The 24,174-nt window shown below is 42.7% G+C and overlaps 1 protein-coding gene across 4 annotated transcripts in view; it reads left to right on the top strand.

The window, feature by feature from the left end:
- Positions 1 to 24,174, top strand: part of LOC126471409 (protein transport protein Sec16A) — a 241,503-nt gene that overhangs the window by 116,881 nt on the left and 100,448 nt on the right. For 3 of the 4 annotated variants that reach the window (XM_050099541.1, XM_050099540.1, XM_050099539.1), the window contains exons 11-12: positions 17,191 to 17,404; positions 22,107 to 22,181. In XM_050099541.1, the coding sequence (XP_049955498.1) occupies positions 17,191 to 17,404; positions 22,107 to 22,181 (289 nt within the window). The remainder of the gene's footprint in view (positions 1 to 17,190; positions 17,405 to 22,106; positions 22,182 to 24,174) is intronic. The other variant, XM_050099542.1, reaches the window with a different exon arrangement.

Genomic DNA, 24,174 nt, shown 5'->3' with positions numbered 1-24,174 from the left:
TGGAGTGGGGAGGGGGGAGGGCAGTATGGTGGGGATGGCGGACAGTGATGTGCTGCAGGTTTGACGGAGGGCCAGAGGGCAAGGGAGAGGTGGGGAAGTGGAGGGGGGGGAAGTAGTGGAAAAGGAGAGACATAAAAAGACTGGGTGTCGTGGTGGAATGATGGCTGCGTAGTGCTGGAATGGGAACAGGGAAGGAGCTGGTTGGGTGAGGACAGTGACTGTCACTGTCCTCACCCATCCAGACTCTTCCCTCCGTCAAACGGTGCTTGCAGTGTGGTTTCAGTTGCCTGAGACTGCAGTCGCGCGCGCGCGCGTGTGTGTGTGTGTGTGTGTGTGTGTGTGTGTGTGTGTGTGTGTGTGCGCGTGGTGTTGCTGTTGTTGTTATTGTTGAAGGCCTTAGTGGACAAAAGCTTTAATTGTGAGAGTCTTTTGTTGTGCCTATCTGCGAGCCAGCATCTCCGCTGTATGGTGAGCAGCAACTTTCCTTCTCATAATATTGTTACAGTCCATCTTGGATTTTCCATTCTTTGGTATCTTAAAGACTGAGTTATCTGTGTGCTCAAAGACTGTATTGTTGGTAATTTTATTCAACCTATGACAGACTGGTATTTCGAAGAGAACTACATTCTCTCCATAAGAAGACCCACTGTATTAAGACTTCCTTAAAAAAATCATAATTGCATAATATAAAAACAATCAAAACTGGTTTCTACCACTTTCTGATTCTATACACATTGAATCTGAAATGGCCAATGAATAGCCATTATCAGTTATGATTATTGTATTATGGATTTGTGTATAAAATATGTAAAACTGAAGTATGTATTGAGTGTTGATAATGTGGTTCATCACTGAGTTTACATGCAGTGTAGATTCTCAGAATCCACTATTTATTTGCCTCATCTACTAACTATCTAACTAAATCTGAATGTAATTAACATATTCACTTGAATAGAGATTTTCACAAAGAACCCAAGTTGTTGTCATTGTCTTCAGCCAGAAGACTGGTTTGATGCAACTGTACATGCTGGTCTATGCTATGCAACTATCTACAATCTACACCTCTGCTTCTGTGCTGCCAATATTCACACAGAGAGAAAGGGGGTGGGGGACGGGTAGGGGGGGAGGGGGGGGGGGGGGAGAAGAGAGAGAGTGAGTGAGTGTGTGTTCAAAAAGTGGTTCATCCAAAAGCTAGTGAAGTTCTGTGTCTTTCAATGACACAGTACCTCCACTGTTTGATGAGTTGTTATCGTAACTCCTTAGCTTGCTGAAATTTAAGCCCAGAATGGCTTGCCATGAAGGGCAACAAAACAGGGCACAGAATATCGTCGACATACCACTGTGCTGTAAGGGTGCTGCAGATGACAGCCAAAGGGGTCCTGCTATGAAATGAAATGGCACTCTAGACCGTCACTCCTGGCTGTTGGGCCATATGGTGGGTGACAGTCTCGTTGGTACCCACTGTTGTCTGCAATGTCGCCAGACATGTCTTTCATGGACATTGGGACTCATCACTGAAGACAATTCTACACTAGTCGATGAGATTCCAGGCCAGAGACATATCTGGAGATGCCTCGGACAGGTGCGGGTTACTAACCTGACTGTCACCTGCCATACGGCCCGACAACTAGCAGCGATGGTCTGGGGTACCATTTCTTTTTATAGCTGGACCTCTATGGTTGTCATCTGTGGCACCATTACAGCCACAGTAGAACATCAATGATATTCTGCACCCCGTTTTGTTGCTCTTTGTGGGAAGCCATCGTGGGCCTACATTTTAGCAAGATATTGCCAACCCGCACGCAACAAGAGTTTCTACTCCTTATCTTCGTGCTTTCCAAATACTGCCTTGGCCAGAAAGGTCACTGGTTCTCTCCCCAAATGAGAATGCTTGGAGAATTATGGGCTGGGCCCTCCAACCAGACTCGGGATTTTGATGATCTGATGTACCAGTTGGACAGAATTTGCCATGATATCCCTCAGGAGGACATCCAACAATGCCACCAATGAGCACCAAGCCGAATAACTGCTTGCATAAAGACTATAGATAGATGAGCCAGTTTAACCTGAGTGTTAAAACTGCTCAAAATAACTGGTTTCTGAAATAACCAATTTTTGGTTTTCATTCTTATGGTTTCCTGTAATAAATGTAGCAATCAAACAAAGATTGAAAAATGTTGACGCTCTCAGTTTCAAAGTAAATGGAATCAAAATATTAAATAGCCAAATAAAAGAAAACTTCGTCCATTCACCATTCACTGCTTTGCTCAAAAAGTGAAAGTGGTTGAATACTACAAAAAAATCACAAGTATTCTCCTACTGATTCTAATTTTATGAAACTCTGCTCTAAACTCAGGAACTCATGTTGTAATTGGGGATCATACCACTATTTGGTCATTACGGATAATCATTACTAAAGTGTGTAAACTGATGTTGGAGAACTCCATTTTTCATGTTAACTTGTACATTTTCAAGCGCTACAAGCAAATAAAGGTATATTGTGTAGATAAAAGCAACATATCAGCTACTTTCTATTCTTATTGTATACTATGAATGAGTTGATGTTAAGTTTTAATGTATTACTGTTGCCATAATTTCCTTCCTCTTCTATTATTTCATAGAAATGGCAGACAGAACTTTAATTTTCTAAAGCAAATGAAGCATTGTACTTCATTGTTAGATCACTTCACAAAATATAAGACTCACTGTCTCAAAAACAGTAACGAATCAAAAATTTTTGAAATATGCGAATGGGAGGTTAGTTCATATATGAACATTAAATGTATGCAGGTGTATGAACATACACACCATCATAAAGATATACATCACAAGGAAAAAGATGAAAAAAGTTTGTCATTGCAAATGTGTTTTACTGTCAATTGCAACAACACACAATACTATGTTACTAACTATGTGCACTTCATGCCATCAGGGGTCTCCCCAAGAATCCACATTAATGTGATGTGACACTAGATGGCAGTCCTTTCCAGGAGAATAAAGCATGAAGAAAGACAACAGTGTGAGTTGAGCATACATCCAGGATGGATGTACCCAACTTGTACAGCACCCTTACATGGAGATTGCAGTTCACCAGGGAAGGAATGCACAATAATGCCACAAGCAGCTTGTGGAAGCTGTAGAAAATGCTGCTCTACTGTACCGAATGGTTGCTTAGTGGGTAGAGGCATCCAGGCAGGGAGAGTTGCAGTGGCCAACATGCACCAATCTGGGCAGCCTGTCCATGTACGTATGGACTGTTCTCGCACCCAGATCACCCTGTGCTTGGAGAACAACAGACGATGGATGCTGCAGGAATTACAGCAACATACTGTTATTGAGAAGACAACAGAATTTTACATGACGAGCTACACACGTGTTAAGTCGCTGCAAAATGGGTGCCTCATGCACTGAGTGAAATGGAAAAGTGGACACGTTACAAAACTTGACGTGTGCATCGAGCGCGTTATGAGGAGGGAGGGAGACAATATGCTTGCAAGAATTGTCACCATAGATGAATTTTGGGCCAGGCCCTATGAGCCAGAACTGAAATGCCAGTGTGTGGAGTGGCGTCATCCAGGTTCACCAAACAGTTAATGTTTATCATAGCCAATGACATTAGAGGAGCGATTTTGTGCTATTTTTGTCCCACATGGGCAAACTGTTAATTCTTTGTACTACTTTGGCACTTTCCTGTAACAACATCTAAAAGAAGCTAATTGGGAGAAACTTCTTGGATGTCTACACAATGCATTAATTTTTCAGGAAAACATGAAAGCCAATATGGCAGAGTGTGTGAGGAATTTGATCGTGCAATGGGGATGGGAAATACTCATATTTATGACTTATCACCTTGTGATTATGACCTCATACCAAAATTGAAAGAGCCACTGTGTGAAAAACACTTTGGAACATGTGAAGACATTGCCACAGCAGTCACGTGTGAGATCCTACAATTTGCTAGTTCTGAGGCCGCAGGTATTCATTATCTTCCACAGCATTGGCAGTGTGTGATGTATTCATCGGAAGACTATTTCGAGGGACTCTTAAGACGTCACAGGTCTGCGTTCCCGCCCAGTAGTACTGTGTACAGATGCGGTTGACAGTAAAGCACATTTTAAATGACAAAATATGCTTCGCCTTTTTTCTCATACTATATCTTTATGGCAGTGTGTGTGTTCATCCATATCCTTATAAGTAATGTTTACATATGAACTAATCTTCCATTTGCATATTGCGGAATTTTTTAATTCATTACCATTATCAAGACAAAAAATAGTAGCCATGATATTTTCAGTGACCCTCATACTTCCAGACTAGGTTGGTGCCATTCTGCAATACAACGGATATCCGACGATGACAGGGAGAAAGTGCTGTGTAGACCAGATGGGGGCAAGTCTTGCACATTGCACTTGCACTCGTACCTTAAGCCACAACCCAGACCAACAGGTACATTATTGTTTCAGCACTTCTGTAGCAGTGCTTATGCCATCTTTTTGTTGCTCATTTTTTGTTGCTTGACTGAGGCCTAAGACGAGTGTGGAGAGGGAAGTGTTGAGCAGTACCATGGGAATGTATACTGCCTACGTTGGCTTTTTATGAACATCTGCCATTTTTCAACTGCAATTTGTGTGACTCTATCAGCACTTTGAATCAAACTGACTTCAGAATTGGATGAATATTCAACAGTAGCATACACTATGTGATCAACAGTATCTGGACTTCCCCAAAAACATATGTTTTTCATATTAGGTGCATTGTGCTGCCACTTCCTGTCAGGTAGTCCATATCATTGACTTCAGTTGTCATTAGACATCACGAGATAACAGAATGGGGCACTCCGCAGAACTCACGGACTTTGAACGTGGTCAGGTGATTGGGTGTCATGTGTGTCATACGTCTGTACAAGAGATTTCCATGCTCCTTAACATCCCTATGTCCACTGTTTCTGATGCCCTAGTGAAGCAGAAACGTGAAGGGACACCTACAGTACAAAAGCGTACAGGCCAACTTCATCTGTTGACTGACAGAGCCTGCCGACAGTTGAAGAGGGTCGTAATGTGTAATAGGCAGACATCTATCCAGACTATCTTACAGGATTCCAAACAGCATCAGGATCCACTGCAAGTACTATGACAGTTAGGCAGGAGTTGAGAAAACTTGGATTTCACGGTCGAACGGCTACTCGTACGCCACACAACATACTGGTAAATGCCAAACGCCGCCTCACTTGGTGTAAGGAGTGTAAGCATTGAATGCTTGACCAGTGGAAAAATGTTGTGTGGAATGACGAATAATGGTACACGAGGTGACGATTCGATGGCAGGGTGTGGGTATGCCTGGTGAAGAACATTATCTGCCAGTGTGTGTAGTGCCAACAGTAAAATTTGGAGGTGGTGGTGTTACGGTGTGGTCATGTTTTTCATGGAGGGGGCTTGCACCCCTTGTTGTTTTGCGTGGCACTATCACAGCACAGACCTACATTGATGCTTTAAGCACCTTCTCGCTTCCCTCTGTTGGCGAGCAATTTGGGGATGGCGATCGCATCTTTCAATACGATCAAGCACCTGTTCATAATGCAGGGCCTGTGGCAGAGTGGTTATATGACAATAACATCCCTGTAATGGACTGTCCTGCACAGATTCCAGACCTGAATCCTATAGAACACCTTTTGTATGTTTTGGAACACAGACTTAATGCCAGGCCTCACCGACCGACATCGATACCTCTCCTCAGTGCAGCAGTGGGTGAAGAATGGGCTGCCATTCCCCAAGAAACTTTCCAGCACCTGATTGAACATGTGCGTGTGAAAGTGGAAACCGTCATCAAGGCGAAGGGTGGGTCAACACCATATTGAATTCCAGCATTACCAATGGAGGGCACCATGAGCTTGTAAGTCATTTTCAGCCAGGTGTCCCCCTGCAGGCCCAGAGGTTAGAATAGGCCCAAGGTATTCCTGCCTGTCATAAGAGGCGACTAAAAGGAGTCTCACACCATCCGGCCTTTGTATGGTGGTCCCCTGTAGGGTTTGACCTCCATTTTTCAAAATTTTACGGAAGAGCGAACCAATTGGGAAAGGGCGCCTTACATGGTGCATCGTGTCCATCGTGCATTGAGATCTTTAGCCCGCTTTCTCATCGTGGCATTGCAGTCCCGCTTATCCTCCATCTCTTAAGTGCATATTCCTCCACCGATTATGCAGTGTCGTTACATGCACCAACGATGACCATGGAATTCTTTGCACCTCATACCCAGCACGGTAGACAGTCCATTGTGGTGTGGCCCCATGTACCTTGTTGGCTGTAGCCTCCTGACAACACAGGGATCGCTCTGCTGATGCCTGCGCCGTGAACTCCCCACGTATGCCAAGAAGTAGATGCCCGTCACCCTGGGGCATCCGGACTCCCGGCAATGGCCATCCTGCCAGGTGGCCTTTGCTACGGCTTTGTGGCACCCATGGGGAGGGCTCCCAGTCGGAGTGGGTGACATCAGGGTGTATGACGTGCGAGGAAGGGTACCACATCATCACTTGCAGGCGATCAAACGCCAGCAGTCTCTAAGCGTTCCAAGTCTCAGTACAATGCAAGGAAGTATGATACTAAATCATTCCCCTCTCTGGGCACACCATGGGAGGAATGCCATACTAAGGATGGCAGCGAACCTTATTCTCCCCGGTACCTTGTACGTACGAGAGTTGATGGGGACTCCTTTGTCTGGATAAAGCTTCAGTTTTTTGTAGAGCATTTAGAGGACAAGTTTGGGCAGTACCGTCACGCCTCATAACAGCTTAAATATGGTCCGGGGTATTATATTCCACAGGGACCTTCTTTTGCAGTCTGACCATGAGCTACGCGTGAACTTGTAGGGACTAAGAGTTCATTTCATCGGGCGCGTCCGTCGGGGTTCGAGGGATAATCAGGTTGCCACCGATGCCTTCATCTTGGCCTTCGAGGGTGACACATTACCCGAGAAGGTCAAGGTGATGATCTACTGCCATGATGTCAAGCCACATGTCCCTCCGGCGATGGGCTGATTTAAGTGCTGGAAGTTCGGCCATATGTCTTCCCACTGTACTTCCAGCATCACATGTCGAGATTGTGGACGTCAATCCCATCCCAATACTCCATGTGTCCCACCTCCCATTTGTGTCAACTGTGGAAAGCATCATTCCCCTTGCTCACCAGACTGCAGGATTTTACAGCAACAAAGGAAAATCATGGAATACAAAACCCTGGAGCCGCTGACCTACACTGAGGCCAAGAGGAAATTTGAGCGCCTACATCCTATGGCTATGACGTTCTCTTATGCTGCCCCTCTGAGAAAAGTTGTAGCCCCATTAGTTCCGCGAATTCCAGTCAGCTCACAGAGCTGGAAGACTACACCTGCCCTCTTGATGGTGGGGACACTTCCCTTCACGTTGCTCCTGCACCACCTACCTTGGGAACACCGTACCCCCGACTATCTTCTTAGCTGGAGAAGTGTAAGTCTTCTTCAGCTCCTCTCGCTAGGAAGGGGTCCCTTGGGTCACTCCCTTCCCAGCTTTCTGCTAGTGTGAAAGATGACACCCACTAGTGGCTGAATTGCCCAAAAGCAGCTGGTCGTAGGGCTTCGTGGTCATCCTCAGTCCCGGAGACTGAATCAGTGAAGCCCTGCCAGCCAGAGAAACCCAAGGATCAGCGTGAGAAATCCAGAAAGATGACCTGAAGACCAAGGGAAATGCGTTGGCACCCACACCACCGCTGCCTACAAGCTATGCGTCTGAGGAAGAGATCAAGAATCTGGCATCTGCTGAGGACCTAGATCTCACCAGACCCTCAGATACAATGGATATAGCCTGTTCAGGAAATAAGTTTGGCAGCAGGTGACCCTGAGGCGTAGACTGCCTCATTGAGTGTTTCATGCCTTCCCAGTCTTACGAATCCGTCATCCTCCAGTGGAATTGCGGTGGTTTTTTCCACCACATGGCTGAGTTATGGCAACTGTTAAGCTGTACACCTGTTTTCAGCATTGCCCTCCAGGAAAACTGGTTCCTGGCAATGTGGACCCCTGCCCTTCGCGGCCACAGGATATATTACAAGAACCATAGCGAATATAATAGTGTGTCAGGTGGAGTTTGCGTTATGTCCTGAACTCGGTATGTAGTGAACCTGTGCCCCTTCAAACTCCTCTTGAAGCTGTGGCTGTCAGGGTATGGACGATGCAGGAAATAACTGCCTGCAACATAATCTCCCTCCAGATGGTGCGGTACTCCTGAACGTATTGGCTGCACTGACTGATCAATTTCCTAAACCTTTCCCACTTTTGGGAGATTTTAAAGCCCATAACCCCTTAGTGACTGTGGCAGATATGTTGAAAATGTACTGTCCCAACTCGACCAATGCCTCTTAAATACTGGGGCTGTCACACATTTCAGTGTGGCTCATGGTAGTTACTAAGCCATTGATTTATCAGTTTGCCGCCCAGGACTTCTGGCGTCAAGCCTGTGGACGCCCACCCAAATTTTCTTTAAACAAGGCAGACTGGGTAGCCTTCAACTCTGTTGTCACTGTTGAATCTCCCCCAAATGGTGCCATCGGTGATATGATTGAGCAGGTCACTACAACAATCGCTTCTGCAGTGGAAAACACAATCACCTGTTCCCTATGGTGTCCCCGACAAAAGACAATCCCTTGGTGGTCGCCAGAAGTCGCTGAGGCAATTAAGAGTATCGACGAGCTCTACAGTGACATAAACTGAGAGCACCTAATAGCCTTTAAGCAGCTCAGTGCTGCGTTTGCCTGCTTACAAAAGACGGGAGTGTCGGAGAGGTACCTGTCGACCATTGGGTGCCATACATCACCTTCTGAAGTGTCGACGAAGATCCGACATCTTTTTGGGTACCAGACCCCAACAGGTGTCCCTAGCATTAACATCAATGGCACGCTCTCTACCAACACAGATGCGATTGTCAAGCACTTTGTTGATCACTATGATAGAGCCTCTGCGTCGGAAACTGCCCCCCAGCCTTTCGCACCCTCAAAAATGCGGATGGAACAGAAAGTCGTCTCGTTCACTACATGCTGCAGTGGACCGTATAACACCCCATTTACAGAGTGGGAGTTCCTCAGTGCCCTTGCACATTGCCCCGACACAGCTCCTGGGCCTGATTGCATCCACTGCCTGATAATTAAACATCTCTCATCTGACTACAAGCGACATCTTCTTGTCATCTTCACCCTGCTCTGGTGCGATGGCTTCTTTCTATCGCAGTGGCAGGAGAGCACCATCATTCCCATGCTCAAACCCAGTAAAAACCCACTTGATGTGGAAAGCTATCGGCCCATCAGCCTCACCAATGTTCTTTGTAAGCTGCTGGAACATATGGTATGTCGGCGGTTGGGTTGGGTCCTGGAGTCATGTGGCTTGCTGACTCCATGTCAGGATGGCTTCCGCCAGGGTTGCTCTACCATTGATAATCTTGTGTCCATCGAGTCTGCCATCCGAAGAGCCTTTTCCAGACGGCAACACCTGATTGCTGTCTTTTTTGACTTACGTAAAGCATATGACACAACTTGGCGACATCATATCCTTGCCACATTGTATGAGTGGGGTGTTTGGGGACCACTCCCGGTTTTTATCCAAAACCCCCTTTCCGTGTCCAAGTTGGTGACTCCCATAGTTCCATCCATACCCAGGAGAAAGGAATCCCGCAGGGCTCTGTATTGAGTGTCTCTCTATTTTTAGTGGCCATTAACGGTCTAGCAGCAGCTGTCGGGCCCTCCGTCTCACCTTTTCTGTATGCAGACGACCTCTGCATTTCGTACTGCTGCTCCAGTACTGTTGTTGCTGAGCGGCACCTCCAGGGAGCGATCCACAAGGCGCAGTCATGGGATCTAGCCCACGGCTTCCAGTTTTCAGTTGGAAAGTCGTGTGTGTCATGCACTTCTGTTGACAACGTACTGTTCAGCCGGAACCTGCACTTTACCGTAATGATGATCCACTCACTGTAGTGGAGACATATCAATTCCTAGGACTGCTTTTCGACTCTCGATTGACTTGGGTCCCTCATCTTCATCATCTTAAGCATAAGTGCTGGTAGCACCTCAATGCCCTCCATTGCCTGAGCAACACCGATTGGGGTGCAGATCGCTGTACGGTGCTGCAGTTCTACAGAGCCCTTGTCCAATCCCGAACTGACTATGGGAGTGTGGTTTATGGCTCAGCAGCGCCTTCAGCATTGCATTAACTCGACCCTGTGCACCGCTGTGGGGTTCAGTTAGCGACAGGTGCTTTTAGGACGAGTCCGGTGACCAGCATACTGGTGGAGGCTGGTGTCCCTCCACTGCAGCTTCGTCTGGACCTTTTGCATGGTCCTAAGGACTTCATTAACCCCACCGCCCTCCGCTGTCACTTCCTCTCAATTCTAGACGTGTTCCAGGGCTCTGAAGTGGTTTACACCGATGGCTCAATGGCTGATGGTCATGTAGGCTTTACATATTTCTATGGAGAACATATTGAGCAGCACTGCTTGCCAGTTGGCTGCAGTGTCTTCACTGCAGAGGTGGTGGCCATATCTTGTGCTCTTGAGTACATCCGCTCATGCCCTGACGAGTCATTTCTCCTGTGTACTGACTCATTGAGCAGCCTACAAGCCATCCTCAGTGCTACCCTCGACACCCTCTGGTAGTATCCGTTGAGGAGTCCAACTATACCCTGAAACAGTCCCAATGTTCTGTGGTGTTTGTGTGGACCCCAGGACATGTCGGAATCCCCGGCAACGATCTTGCTGACGGGCTGGCCAAACAGGTGGCATGGAAAGCGCTTCTGGAGATAGGCATCTCCGAAGCTGACCTGCATTCTGTCTTACACCACAGGGTTTTCCGGCTTTGGGAGACGGAATGGCAGAACAGCATGTACAACAAACTGCATGCCATTAAGGAGACTATGAGTGTGTGTAAGTCTTCCATGCAGGCCTCTCGCAGGGAATCAGTTGTCCTCTGCCGGCTCCGCATTGGCCATACGTGGCTAACACATGGTTACCTAATCCGTTGCGAGGACCCACCTCAGTGTCGCTGTGGCTCCCAAATGACAGTCGTCCACCTCTTGCTGAACTGCCCACTTTTAGCCGCTCTGTGGCAGATTTTTAACTTTCCCAGCACCCTGCCTTGGGTGTTTGGTGACAATGCCTCCAAAGCAGCTTTAGTTTTATGTTTTATCCGCGAGAGTGGGTTTTATACTTCTATGTAGGTTTTAGCACGTCCTTTGTCCCTCTGTGTCCTCCACCCTATTACTTTTAAGGTGGTTGTTTTAATGTGTTGCAGACTGGCTTGCTTTCTGTTTTTATTCTTGTGGTTGGCCAGCCACTGTAATCTGCTTTCATGTCTTACTCTCTTTTGTTTCTAGCATCTCTCTGTTGTTTTCTTGTCCTCTCTTGTTCGTTGCCTTCCCTTCATTCTTGTGGCTTTTCCATTCTTTCTGTTTTGTGTTATATGTCTTGTCTGTTTTATTCTCACACTTGTGGCAGTGTTTTATTAGGAACAAGGGACCGATGACCTCGTAGTTTGGTCCTTTCTCCCAGGCAATGAACTTGCTGACAGGCTGGCCAAACAGGCAGTGCAGAAACCACTCCTGGAGATGGGCATCTCTGAAACTGACCTGCATTCTGTGTTATGCCGCAAGGTTTGGGAGACGGAGTGGCATAACATTATGCACACCAAACTGTGTGTCATTAAGGAGATTGCAAATGTGTGGAAGTCTTCCCTGCGTGCTTCTCGCAGGGAATCAGTTGTCCTTTGTCGGCTCAGCATTGGTCATGCGTGGCTCGCACACGGTTACCTCCTCCGTCGCGAGGACTCACCTCATTGTCGCTGTGGCTCCCAAATAACAGTCATCCACCTCTTGCCAGAGTGCCCACTTTTAGCTGCTCTGAAGTGGACTTTTAACTTTCCCAGCACCCTACCTTCGGTGTTGGGTGACAATGCCTTAACAGCAGCTTTAGTTTTAAGTTTTATTCGTGAGGGTGGGTTTTATAATTTGATATGAGTTTTAGCACATGTCCTTTGTCCCTCTGTGTCCTCTACCCTAGGACTTTTAGGATGGAAGTTTTCATGTGTTTCAGAGTGGCTGGCTTCTCCTTTTTTATTCTCATGGTCAGCCAGCCTTGGTAATTTGCTTTCTTGTTTTTAACCTCTTCTCCCTGTTTCTTGCATCTCTCTATGTGGTTTTCTTTTCCTGTTTTTGTCCATAGTAGTGTTGATTGTCCTTCTGTCGGTCTTCCTCTTGTTATTGTGCCATACATCTTCTTTGTTTTCTTCTTTCCCTTGGGTAATTGTTCTACTGGGAACAAGGGACTGATGACCTCGCAGTTTGGTTGCCCCCCCCCCCCCCCCCCCCCCCCCCCGCTCTTAACCCCTTAAACCAACCAATCAGCCAGGTGCCTGGATACTTGAGATCGCATAGTGTACATGTCTGTGGGAGGTGCAAAAGGTCTAAGTTGAGACCAGTGGTGTACTTACGTGTTTCATGCAGCAATGTTGTTGTTGCACACCGTGAGATATGACGGGAATGATTGGGATGTGTCAGCTGCTGATCCTAGCCAATGTGAGAGCAGTGGGCAGACAATGTGTTTGGAAACAAGAGATATTGTAACATCTCACATCAGTATAGAAGTTAAATCCACCAAGTGTTCAGAAAAAAACAGTTATGTTCTCAAGTCCCATAGTAACCACAACCTCAAAAATCCCAACATATTTGGAAGAAATAGCCGTATATTTGTGAAAACAGAGATGTTAAGTCTCACAGCTGTTTTATTAGGATGACGATGATGATGATGATGCTGATGATGATGATGATGATTAAAAATAGTGATACCACAGACAACTGGCTAACTATAGAAAAAGGCAATGAAGATAAAAATTATTGTAAAAAATTCCTTTTTGTTTCTTTTATTCCTCCTCGTATTATCAAAATATAGACAATCAATAAATGGCATAAATTTAGAATAGGTGTAATGTTAACATTTTAGGCAAGTCCCTTAAGTCAATAAAAGTTTGTTATTTTGATTAGTCAGAATATGTAAAAAGCAAATTTGTCTCAAAGAGCCTCTTTTTAAAGGGGGGCTGTCTTATGTTCAAGGTCATCTTACACTTGGGTAAATGCAGTATAATTGTGAAAACTGATTGCCACTCTAATCAGTCTGTCATTCAATGGAATAAGTTTTATGAGGACAAAGTGTTGCATTTGAATTTAAAGTAATAGAAACATTGTAAATTTTGTCACTGAAAGGAGGAAAAACCAGAGGACAATGAAATACATCTTTTTGTATGTGACAAGAAAGCAATTAGTGATTGTGGCCAGTTATTTTAAAAGAAAAAAATATTTTTAATATTGAACTTGTTGTGACTTGGTCGTGTTGAAGGCAGGATGCCATTTCCTTCTTCTACCCTTAAAATCCCCCCCATGAACCATGGACCTTGCCGTTGGTGGGGAGGCTTGCGTGCCTCAGCGATACAGATAGCCGTACCGTAGGTGCAACCACAACGGAGGGGTATCTGTTGAGAGGCCAGACAAACGTGTGGTTCCTGAAGAGGGGCAGCAGCCTTTTCAGTAGTTGCAAGGGCAACAGTCTGGATGATTGACTGATCTGGCCTTGTAACAATAACCAAAACGGCCTTGCTGTGCTGGTACTGCGAACGGCTGAAAGCAAGGGGAAACTACAGCCGTAATTTTTCCCGAGGGCATGCAGCTTTACTGTATGATTACATGATGATGGCGTCCTCTTGGGTAAAATATTCCGGAGGTAAAATAGTCCCCCATTCGGATCTCCGGGCGGGGACTACTCAAGAGGATGTCGTTATCAGGAGAAAGAAAACTGGTGTTCTACGGATCGGAGCGTGGAATGTCAGATCCCTTAATCGGGCAGGTAGGTTAGAAAATTTAAAAAGGGAAATGGATAGGTTGAAGTTAGATATAGTGGGAATTAGTGAAGTTCGGTGGCAGGAGGAACAAGACTTCTGGTCAGGTGACTACAGGGTTATAAACACAAAATCAAATAGGGGGAATGCAGGAGTAGGTTTAATAATGAATAGGAAAATAGGAATGCGGGTAAGCTACTACAAACAGCATAGTGAACGCATTATTGTGGCCAAGATAGATACGAAGCCCACACCTACTACAGTAGTACAAGTTTATATGCCAACTAGCTCTGCAGATGACGAAGAAATTGAAGAAATGTATGATGAAATAAAAGAAATTATTCAGATTGTGAAGGGAGACGAAAATGTAATAGTCATGGGTGACTGGAATTCGAGTGTAGGAAAAGGGAGAGAAGGAAACATAGTAGGTGAATATGGATTGGGGGACAGAAATGAAAGAGGAAGCCGCCTGGTAGAATTTTGCACAGAGCACAACATAATCATAACTAACACTTGGTTTAAGAATCATGAAAGAAGGTTGTATACATGGAAGAACCCTGGAGATACTAAAAGGTATCAGATAGATTATATAATGGTAAGACAGAGATTTAGGAACCAGGTTTTAAATTGTAAGACATTTCCAGGAGCAGATGTGGACTCTGACCACAATCTATTGGTTATGACCTGTAGATTAAAACTGAAGAAACTGCAAAAAGGTGGGAATTTAAGGAGATGGGACCTGGATAAACTAAAAGAACCAGAGGTTGTACAGAGATTCAGGGAGAGCATAAGGGAGCAATTGACAGGAATGGGGGAAATAAATACAGTAGAAGAAGAATGGGTAGCTTTGAGGGATGAAGTAGTGAAGGCAGCAGAGGATCAAGTAGGTAAAAAGACGAGGGCTAGTAGAAATCCTTGGGTAACAGAAGAAATATTGAATTTAATTGATGAAAGGAGAAAATATAAAAATGCAGTAAGTGAAACAGGCAAAAAGGAATACAAACGTCTCAAAAATGAGATCGACAGGAAGTGCAAAATGGCTAAGCAGGGATGGCTAGAGGACAAATGTAAGGATGTAGAGGCCTATCTCACTAGGGGTAAGATAGATACCGCCTACAGGAAAATTAAAGAGACCTTTGGAGATAAGAGAACGACTTGTATGAATATCAAGAGCTCAGATGGAAACCCAGTGCTAAGCAAAGAAGGGAAAGCAGAAAGGTGGAAGGAGTATATAGAGAGTCTATACAAGGGCGATGTACTTGAGGACAATATTATGGAAATGGAAGAGGATATAGATGAAGATGAAATGGGAGATACGATACTGCGTGAAGAGTTTGACAGAGCACTGAAAGACCTGAGTCGAAACAAGGCCCCCGGAGTAGACAATATTCCATTGGAACTACTGACGGCCGTGGGAGAGCCAGTCCTGACAAAACTCTACCATCTGGTGAGCATGATGTATGAAACAGGCGAAATACCCTCAGACTTCAAGAAGAATATAATAATTCCAATCCCAAAGAAAGCAGGTGTTGACAGATGTGAAAATTACCGAACTATCAGCTTAATAAGTCACAGCTGCAAAATACTAACACGAATTCTTTACAGACGAATGGAAAAACTAGTAGAAGCCAACCTCGGGGAAGATCAGTTTGGATTCCGTAGAAACACTGGAACACGTGAGGCAATACTGACCTTACGACTTATCTTAGAAGAAAGATTAAGGAAAGGCAAACCTACGTTTCTAGCATTTGTAGACTTAGAGAAAGCTTTTGACAATGTTGACTGGAATACTCTCTTTCAAATTCTAAAGGTGGCAGGGGTAAAATACAGGGAGCGAAAGGCTATTTACAATTTGTACAGAAACCAGATGGCAGTTATAAGAGTCGAGGGACATGAAAGGGAAGCAGTGGTTGGGAAGGGAGTAAGACAGGGTTGTAGCCTCTCCCCGATGTTGTTCAATCTGTATATTGAGCAAGCAGTAAAGGAAACAAAAGAAAAATTCGGAGTAGGTATTAAAATTCATGGAGAAGAAATAAAAACTTTGAGGTTCGCCGATGACATTGTAATTCTGTCAGAGACAGCAAAGGACTTGGAAGAGCAGTTGAATGGAATGGACAGTGTCTTGAAAGGAGGATATAAGATGAACATCAACAAAAGCAAAACAAGGATAATGGAATGTAGCCTAATTAAGTCGGGTGATGCTGAGGGAATTAGATTAGGAAATGAGGCACTTAAAGTTGTAAAGGAGTTTTGCTATTTGGGGAGCAAAATAACTGATGATGGTCGAAGTAGAGAAGATATAAAATGTAGACTGGCAATGGCAAGGAAAGCGTTTCTGAAGAAGAGAAATTTGTTAACATCCAGTATTGATTTAAGTGTCAGGAAGTCATTTCTGAAAGTATTCGTATGGAGTGTAGCCATGTATGGAAGTGAAACATGGACGATAAATAGTTTAGACAAGAAGAGAATAGAAGCTTTCGAAATGTGGTGCTACAGAAGAATGCTGAAGATTAGATGGGTAGATCATGTAACTAATGAGGAAGTATTGAATAGGATTGGGGAGAAGAGAAGTTTGTGGCACAATTTGACCAGAAGAAGGGATCGGTTGGTAGGGCATGTTCTGAGGCATCAAGGGATCACCAATTTAGTATTGGAGGGCAGCATGGAGGGTAAAAATCGTAGAGGGAGACCACGAGATGAATACACTAAGCAGATTCAGAAGGATGTAGGTTGCAGTAGGTACTGGGAGATGAAAAAGCTTGCACAGGATAGAGTAGCATGGAGAGCTGCATCAAACCAGTCTCAGGACTGAAGACCACAACAACAAACAACCCTTAAAATTGACTTTACCTAGCCAGTTAAAGAAGGACCTGCAGTGTTACCTAGGCTCAATATCACAGTTCAGCTTCAAATTTTCCATATTAACAAATCATAGGTAATAGCTGACATAGTATACCACAACACACAGGATCTTTATTAATCAAATGATCACCTCCTCCATTTTCTCATAGCCTCCTACGACACTGCTGAAAATACTCATTTGAAGCACACTTCCAGGAACACACTATTTCAGTGCAATGGTCACACCCTCCATTTGCTCCAGCCAGTCTCATATTTGTTTGTCATCTCATATAGTAGTACTGGAGCTAATAGATGGTGGCACACTAGTTGAAAACTCGGACTTACTGACTAGTTAACATAATCCACTGACTAGATCTAGGATGCTGGCTGTGCATCCATTCCCAATCATCTCCCTGCTCTCTGTAATTAAGATAGTAACGTGTGCTTATTACATTTCTAGGTTATGGTTATTATGGACGACCTGCTTTGGATCGTTATCATTATGAGGCATACTATAGTTATAAATATTATGAAAACCTCAGGAGAACCAACCCAGCTGCATATGCTGATTGGTATGCAAAGTATTATGGGGATCAGCATCAGTATCAACAAGGTGTATACTCTGAAGACAGAGGCAGTGTTCATTCTGGTCGCAGCTCTGAAAATGATGACAGGTATATATGTATATTCTACCAGCAGCTTTGTGTTGTCTAAAATATGGTTTATATTCTTTGTAGAATGTAATCAAGAACATTTTGTGATGTATCTTAACTTTAAATTGGTCACTCTCCCGCTGCCCCCCCCCCCCCCAAAAAAAAATCAAGATGTACATCTGTACTAATAAAATAAAGTTTTACCCAATTTAGTGGAAAAAATCTGTTAAGTACTAAAACTATGTGGTTGACCAGGACACGAACTCAGAAACTTGGCTTTTGTAGGCAATGCTCTTACCAGCTGCACAACCAGGCCTGGATAGCTTGGTCAGTTAGAACATCACCCCCGAAAAGAAAGAGTCTGGGTTTCAGTTCTAAAAACTAAGAATGAGTAAGGATACCATCACGTGCTTGATATGTGAAAGTGTACAATGTTGTATTTCATACTGTGTGTTCAAAGAATAATGGGGATTTTTCTGTTTTTTCTGTTTTAAAAAATAATTTTATTTATTCTTCTACATCAATGTTATCCCCTTCAAATTCGTCCTCATTAGTTATTAGACTTTTATGCCAGCACTTCTTCTTATTCTCAAAACACTTATGGAACACTTATTTGTGGAATAGCTTTTAGCTCTCTCAGCAATGTGATTTTAATCTTTCCGTGCTTGTAAAACAACAGCCCTTTAAGGTTTTCATTATTCTTGGAAACGGAACGAAGTCACGTGGGGCCATGTGTGGTGAATATGGCTTCTGGGTCATCATTAAAGTATTGTTTTTGACCAGAAATTCAGAACAAGCAACAAAGTTCAAACAGGCATATTATCATGGTGCAAAACCTCTGAATTGTTTAGGCACAGATCTGGATGGTATCCCTCCTCTGCCCTACTCCTGTGGATTTCTTCTCACAAACAGCATTGAACTTGTTAGCAGGATGGTGCACTGTACCATTAAAATTGAAGATCACAGTGAACATAACTTTCACTCTTGAGTCCAATGGCCGAGCTCTTTTGGTTTCGGAGATGCATCCGCTGGGATAACTGAGTTTTAATTTCACTTTCATATCCAAAAAAACCATGTTCCATCTTGTTTTATTACACATTTCAGTAGCTGTGCATCATTGTTGACTTCCTCTAGTGACTGCTGAGCAATCTGCATTTGTCACTGTTTTTGTTCAAAATTCAACAAATTTTTCTGTTGCACATTTTACACCCGAAGCATCGGGAAAAAAATTTATGGTGTGCGCCATTTGGTATGCCAATATCATAAGTGACTTCTCTGATTGTGATTGTGCTGGAATGTCCAGGTTGTTCATCATTTTAAATGTCTCCAAAGCCTAATTGAAAAAGCTTATATACTCTTTAACTCTTATGTTACTCATAGCAGACTCGCCAAATGCAATATTTAACAGCTGTAAAACTTTGTTCCATTTTCTCCATAGAAAAATTTTATACAAATTCTCTGATCCATTTTTGTATGAAATAAGTAATTGCCAATGCTACCAAAATACAAGTAACCTTTTGGACAGTTGGCAATAGGCCAAGTATTCGATATTCCTGACATTGTGCAGATACTTTTCATTTATGTTTTCCACACAACAACAAGTGAAATCATGTGAATTGGACTAACGTAACATGTGAAGTTTGAAAATCCGTGTTATTTTTTGAACACGCCTCGTACATAATTTCCACAAAGAAATTTATTAGGTGAAAACACAAATTTCCTATATTTTATTCCAAAAATCCTAAATCACTGTTATTCGTTTTTAGGCTGTTAGCTTGTGTCTGAAGTGACACATGTATACTAGAAGTTTGTTACTGTTGTATGCATTAAGCAATTCTGAAATTATTTAGGGTATTTTAGTGCAATTGTTAACATATATTTTTGTTATACAATAGCAGCATGTGCGGCATCCTAATTTCTATTTTATGACACCCAGTGATTGTTTCATAGGTTGTATGTCCTAATATTGCCAAGAAATAAATTTGTGTGTGTGTGTGTGTGTGTGTGTGTGTGTGTGTGAGAGAGAGAGAGAGAGAGAGAGAGAGAGAGAGAGAGAGTAGCAGTGCAAGTAGTTTAACATGCATAAAAGTTACTGTTGTATATGTGTGAATAAATACCTCAAATATAAAATTTTACTTAAGTGTGACAGTACATTTGTTCATTTTGTTGCAATGCAGTAAGTAAATGTATAAGGTGTACAACTTTTCTTATGCCGTTTTTTCCCCTATATTTGAAGCTTTAATGAAACAAATTGGTTACACATGTATCATTCAAAATATTTTCCATCGCTGGCCACTACTTTTTCCCATCTTTCGGGCAGTGTACGAATCCCGCGTCAAAAAAATCGTTCATCTTTTGAAGCGACCCACGAATCGATCCAATTTGTGACTTCTTCATGAGATTGGAAGTGTTGGTCAGCCAGGCCATGCACCATTGATTTAAACAGGTGATAGTCAGAGGGAGCAATGTCTGGAGAATCTAGTGGGTGGGGTAGGACTTCCCATTTTAACTTTTCCAAGTACGTGGGGTCAAGCGTTGCCATGCTGCAAAATCACTTTATCGAGCCTCTCGCTGTATTGCGGCCGTTTGTCTTTTAATGCTCTGCTCAAACACATGAATTGTGTTCGATAATGGGTACCTGTGATTGTTTCACTCAGTTTTAACACCTCGTAGTACACAATGCAGAGCATGTCTCACCAAATGCAGAGCATGATTTTGGAGCTGTGAATATTCGTTTTGACCGTCGATTTGGAAACATGGACAGGATATCTCCATGATTTTTTGCGTTTAGTGTTATCATAATGAACCCATTTTTCATGTGATGCAGAAATCCCTTCCGTTTTTGCCTCTGAATCAACTGTTCACAAACACACAAACGCTGTTCAACGTCTCTTGGTTTCAGCTCACACGGGACCCAAGTTCCTTCTTTCTGAATCATCACCGTAGCCTTGAGACATTTTGAATGGCATGTGTCACTCATGCTAATCGTGCCAATTCTTCTTGAGTATGACACAAGTCTTAACTCAGCAATGTCTCCAATTCTGCGTCTTCAGAAACATTCTCTCTTCCACCACAATGCCGGTCTAAGACGTTAAAATCACCGTTCTTGAAGCATTGAAACCACTCGCAACATGTTCTTTCACTAATAGCGTCCTTACCATACGTACTTGACAGCATTTGTTGAGACACAGCCGCTGTCTTCATCATATTGAAACAAAACAGTAACACCTCCCGCAAATGATGAGAATTAGGCTTTTAAACTGAGATTTTCAATCAGGAACAACTTTATGATGCAGATACAAATCGACTAATGTTTGAATGAGGTTATGTTGACTGAGGTCCAAGCTAACTGCCTGACGTCTGCGATCTGTTTCTTTCGACCACTACTTACCATTGTCGCCACCTATCGGTAAATGACGGAAGCAAAGTTGTACACCTTGTACTTTTTTTGATGTGTGAAGGAAATCATTAAGAAGTCTATGGCAGAAATTAGTTGGCTAGTGAGGTGGGGGAGGGTGGAGGGAGGAAAACATTTTTCATTTTAGACTATACTCAATGATATTTGGTGTCTTGTTAATGAGAGGTACCATTGGTGCTGTTGACAGTGTCAGAGTTTTGGGTATGACAAATAGAAAGCTCATAGGTAGATGTCACAAAGACTATCATCTACTAAACACAAATGCGTCTATCTTTTCAGTCAAAATATTGTCTATAGTCAGTATCTGTCATACACTAAAACTGGTTTATATCGTGTGTGTTCATGCTGGGAAATTCGGTTCAGACAAGAACAATTTGTGGAACATAACAGTGAAAAACCAGAGCCTTATGTTTCGTTGATTCCTGTACTGCATCAGAATGGTAATCAGTAGGTGAAAAAGGTTTCAAAAAGTGTATCAGTTATCTTTATTTTAAGCAGACTATTTAATAGTTCAAAATCTGATAGTGGAAAAACATAGTCCAAGGTGAAAGTATCTGGCCCTACCACTTCCCTCTCTCCTTTATTCACCCTATTTCACATTAGTAACTCAGGTTGCTTTAGTTAGACTCATGCTAGTTCATTCAAACCAAAGGCAGATAGTAAAGCCATAAAATGCTGCACCCCTGTTCCCTGTTCAAGAGGATACCGATTTGTTATCTAACTTGGTCATCGTGATTTGTTTTCTGTAACTTGATTAAATTGTTTCAGGAGAGTGCTGACTATGTTTCATTCTTAAGCTCACATTCTTAAGCTTCTGGTAATGAGTGTAATATATTATGGAAGCTGTATTTGAATTAATGTTATAATATTTTGTATTTCTACTATTTGTTTATTTGTGTAAAAAGAAACTACAACTGATTTTTATTTCAAAAGTTCTATGACCAGGGTCTCAAGACCCGAGGATCCTGCACATTTTGGATAAATTAAAATTGTTAGATGATTTAGTATTGATTTTATGGGTACAAAATATTGTGAAGTACTTGTTACACAGTGCCTCATGGTATCACAGATTTGATTAATGGATGTACTCTTTCTATAATGAAAAGCCTTTGCAAGTCAGTGTTATAGTCCAGTCATTGTAAGAATACACACATGGGTACCAGTTGTCCATTGCACTTATAGTTATTTCTTCAGCAGCAGATGATGACATGCTCATTTTATTGTCTTTAACATAAGATAATACTGTTGCTGATATATTGCTTTGCATTTACATTGCATTAATTGATGTAGACCATGCTCTTGCAGATACAGAACAGGACAGTATCATCATCATGATTACTACCGGTCATCATCTATTCTCTCTGACTATGGTGCTAGGAGGTGAGGTGAATTTTGAACTCATCAGTTTTTGATCTTCTGTAGCTGATGTATTTCCTATGTTGAGATGTTAATAGAGAAATCCATAGATGTCTTGTTGGTGTAATTTGTGGTATTCATTTGTTGCAAACCTGTATTTCACTAGCTGGTACATTTCATGTGTTTAGATATTCTTTGGATATTTGGAACCATTACATAAACTGTGAGTACAGTTTTAAGGAAACAGATTGTTGTTCAGTTTAAGGCTAAAAGGACAACTAATCACTATAACATTCACTACTGCTTGATTATTTCTGTAGCTTCTAATCAATAAATTCTATCTTTAAGGCTAAGAGTGGTGGCATAGGCATTTTCCTTCTTTTGTGACTGTGAAAGACACATTGTGCTTTAGTCTCCTGTTGGTGGTTTATTTGTAATGTGAGTTGTAATAAGTATTTCCCAGAATTGTGGAATGCCTCTTCATAATTTTTCCATTATTGGTTGTAATTAAGATACAGCTTGCTCGTTTGGTGTACTGTTGAGAGAAGTGTTGGGAAATATGCTTACGGAATTAGTAAACTTCATAATTCATTTTGAAGTAAATAATGATTTATGTACAATCTTACTAACTAAACTGTTTTTCCAGATATGTATTAATATTTCCATTGTAACAAGGGATAAGTTGTTTTGTGTTTTGATGTTACAGTTAATTGTATATATGATGAAAAGTCACTATCATAACATGTGACAGGTGCATTATTGCAGAAGAAATTGAATTATGTCTTAAGATTACCTCCTATAACTGACACACAGAGATTAGAATTGAATATCACAAATATTAACTCCATTGACTTTTGTTTGTGGTGATGGTGTCTTTGGAATTAACTATTAAAAGTATTTCTCATTGTGATTTTGAAAGAAAAACTACTGTTAAATCACAGACACGGAATTTGTCTTGGACATCTTGCAAAGTGAAACTTCCTGGCAGATTAAAACTGTGTGCCAAACCGAGACTCGAACTCCGGACCTTTGCCTTTCACAGGCAAGTGCTATACCAACTGAGCTACCCAAGCACGACTGACGCCCCGTCCTCACAGCTTTACTTCCGCCAGCTGTGAGGACAGGGCGTGAGTCGTGCTTGGGTAGCTCAGTTGGTAGAGCACTTGCCCGTGAAAGGCAAAGGTCCGGAGTTCGAGTCTCGGTCCAGCACACAGTTTTAATCTGCCAGGAAGTTTCATATCAGCGCACACTCCGCTGCAGAGTGAAAATCTCATCTTGCAAAGTGTCTATGTAAATGGCAATTGTCCCCATATTTGTGAAGCTGTGCAAATATATTTAAAATACCTAAGCTGTTAATAAGAATCAAATAAGAAAAGAAAACTTATTAAAAGGTGAAATGGGTGAATTTTTTTTATTCATTTTCATGCTGAGTTGCTCTTGTTTATATCCTGTAGGTCACCCACCTTTATATTTTTTGGTGCAATGTGATTTCTCCTTCCGCGAACATGGTGTGACATTATGAACAATCCTGTACAGGTCATGCTACAACAGAATGAAGTCAGTCAGTCAGTTCAGAGTGAAAGAGAGGGTGGGGGGTGGGGGGGGGGGGGGAGACAGAGAGAGAGAGAGAGAGAGAGAGAGAGAGAGAGAGAGAGAGAGAGAGAGAGAGACTGATTTTTCATCAAAAGCTGTCATAGCTGATATTCTTTGCCAATTCACTGTTAATGTATGTCTTTTTTTTTTCTTTTTTAATGGAAATATGTGTGTGTTTCATCATCATGAGATGGCAATAAACAAAATTCACAAAATCCTAGGGAAGCATTGCAAGGAGGATTGTGTGTTATCACAGTAAGGCTGACCCTCAAAATTTTGAGAGTGAATGCCAAATAATAGTTAAAAAATTACACACTAAACACTGAATTACTTTGGCTGGAAAATTATAGAAATTGAGGCTTAGGCAGAAGCATACCTACATTCATTCTTAGTACACACCATCTGCAGTAACAGTTGTCGATGC

This window comes from Schistocerca serialis, chromosome 3, assembly GCF_023864345.2.
Source record: "Schistocerca serialis cubense isolate TAMUIC-IGC-003099 chromosome 3, iqSchSeri2.2, whole genome shotgun sequence".
Taxonomy (NCBI): domain Eukaryota; kingdom Metazoa; phylum Arthropoda; class Insecta; order Orthoptera; family Acrididae; genus Schistocerca; species Schistocerca serialis.
This window is presented reverse-complemented; position numbering and strand designations above follow the sequence as displayed.